Here is a 2,010-nt window from a genome sequence, read left to right as displayed (position 1 = left end):
ACATACATATATACATATTGATTTATTAATGTGGTATTTTTTTACTATTGAATCGTGTACATATTATATACACTGTATATTCATTTCAATATATAGACGTTGTATTTAACACTATGTCATTGTTTCAGGTATCTGGCCACTGGGGAGACATCAAAAAGCCTGCATTATCAATTTCGAATGGGAGCAAGCACTGTGAGGGATATTCTCTACGAAACATGCAACGTCATCTGGGACGAATTAAAAGCTACTGAACTACCTGAGCTTACATCTGATAGCTTCAAGTTCAAGGAAATAGCCATGGGTTTTGCACAGCGTTGGAATTTTCCGCATGTTCTTGGTGCCATAGATAGCAAACACATCAAAGTGAAGTGTCCTCCCAACTCAGGCAGCACGTACTTTGACAATAAACAAACATTTTCTATTGTGTTGCAAGGAATATGTGATGCTCAATCCAATTTCATCGCATTTGATGTCGGTGACTTTGGGAGACATTCCGACGGTGGAGTGCTTGAACACTCGGCTTTTGGCAGGGCCTTCTATTCGAACAATTTACCGATCCCTCCCGACGAAAGCATTTGTGGCAGTGATCCTTTGCCGTATGTTTTCCTAGGGGATGAAGCGCATCCCCTCCTTCGAAATATGATGCGACCATTTCCACGTCGCGGACTCGACAATGTACAGCGAATTTATAACTACAGACATTCACGCGCGAGAAGGTCCATCAAATGTGCGTTTGGCATCATGGCAGCAAAGTGGTCTGTTCTCAAAACAACTTTGAACATGAAGCCTGAGACTGCAGTTAAAGTGGTTTTGTCTTGCTGTGCGCTTCACAACTTTGTGAGAAAAAGAGATGAAGATGAAAACTCTGATTTAATAGATGACAATGACAATAGTTTGTTTCAAATGGAAGCTGACACTTCTGCTACGATTGGCAGGCCTGGGCAACAAGCACTAGACATCAGAAATGAGTTTGCCGAACTTTTCCTGTTCACCCTGTCTGTGCCTTGGCAGTTCGACAGGGCACAGCTAGTTGAAACAGACGGTTAAAACAATTCTATTGAACTTTGTGAGTCTCAGCCAGTGCTAGCGAGCGTCTATATATTTAAACTATAATTAGATCTATTTCCGTGTGCATTGTGAGAGAGAAAGTGTTTTGAAGAGAGAGAGAGAGAGAGAGAGAGAGAGAGAGAGAGAGAGAGGGGGGGGGGGGGGAGCACATGCAGATGCACTGATTTGATGGGTAAACTGCCTTAATTTTTGCTGTAGAACACACATGGCCACTAAAACTTTTTCAAATCAATTGTTTTAAAGTATATTACATACATCAATCCTAATTGCCAAAACATCAAATCATTGTGAAATGCAAGGCTGAAACCCCCCAGATTCTTTATAGAGTAGCGTATCGTGAGTCTAGAGATCTTTATCTACGTATTAGTTCTAAACTCCTTGACGTTTATCCAGTTGCCCTTCCCCTTTACCTGTCCCAAATCTTTAGCGTTCCATTTCTGATTTGATTTTGAGTCCCCGCCCCCCCCCCCCCCCCCTCTTTGTCGTTACGCACCATTACGTTGTGACCACACCAATTAAAATTCAGGCTGTCTCGCAAATTCGAGAATAGAGAAAAGGCTTGCAGTCTAGCCGTACTTATTCTAAATATGATGGCTAGACTGACCATTAAAAAAAAAATAGGCCTACTGAATTGTAAATACACGTATAAATTTTTAGTGTGCAGTACCTAAAGTATTTGTATTTGAGACGAAACCAGGTGCCTTAATGACAGTGCATGTATTTTAAACCTCCTGTTTTCTAATGTTAATTGGGCCTAAGAAAAGTACGGCTAGACTGGCAGTCTAGCCGTACTTAAGTACGGGTAGACAGCCAGGCTAGCCGTACTTAAGGACGGCTAGACTGTCAGGCTAGCCGTACTTAATACATGTTTTGATGACTGAATTGTAAATGAAATTTTTAGTTTGCTATGCCTAAATTATTTGTATTTCCGACAAAACCAAA

The 2,010-nt window shown here is 41.1% G+C and overlaps 1 protein-coding gene across 1 annotated transcript; it reads left to right on the top strand.

Moving 5' to 3' along the window:
- The first annotated feature begins 177 nt into the window (after positions 1-177).
- On the top strand, positions 178-1,047 carry LOC101849971. The gene has a single exon (XM_005089060.1). It carries the CDS (start codon positions 178-180, stop codon positions 1,045-1,047), a length of 870 nt encoding a protein of 289 aa, XP_005089117.1.
- Positions 1,048-2,010: the final 963 nt, after the last annotated feature.

The sequence above is a fragment of the Aplysia californica genome, unplaced genomic scaffold (assembly GCF_000002075.1).
Source record: "Aplysia californica isolate F4 #8 unplaced genomic scaffold, AplCal3.0 scaffold00002, whole genome shotgun sequence".
Taxonomy (NCBI): Eukaryota; Metazoa; Mollusca; class Gastropoda; order Aplysiida; family Aplysiidae; genus Aplysia; species Aplysia californica.
The sequence above is the reverse complement of the archived record's forward strand: the minus strand, read 5'-3'. Positions and strand labels throughout refer to the sequence as shown.

What these genes read in the sequence shown, in the direction of transcription:
- LOC101849971 (XM_005089060.1), top strand. Translation starts at nt 178, where the DNA reads ATGGGAGCAAGCACTGTGAGGGATATTCTCTACGAAACATGCAACGTC.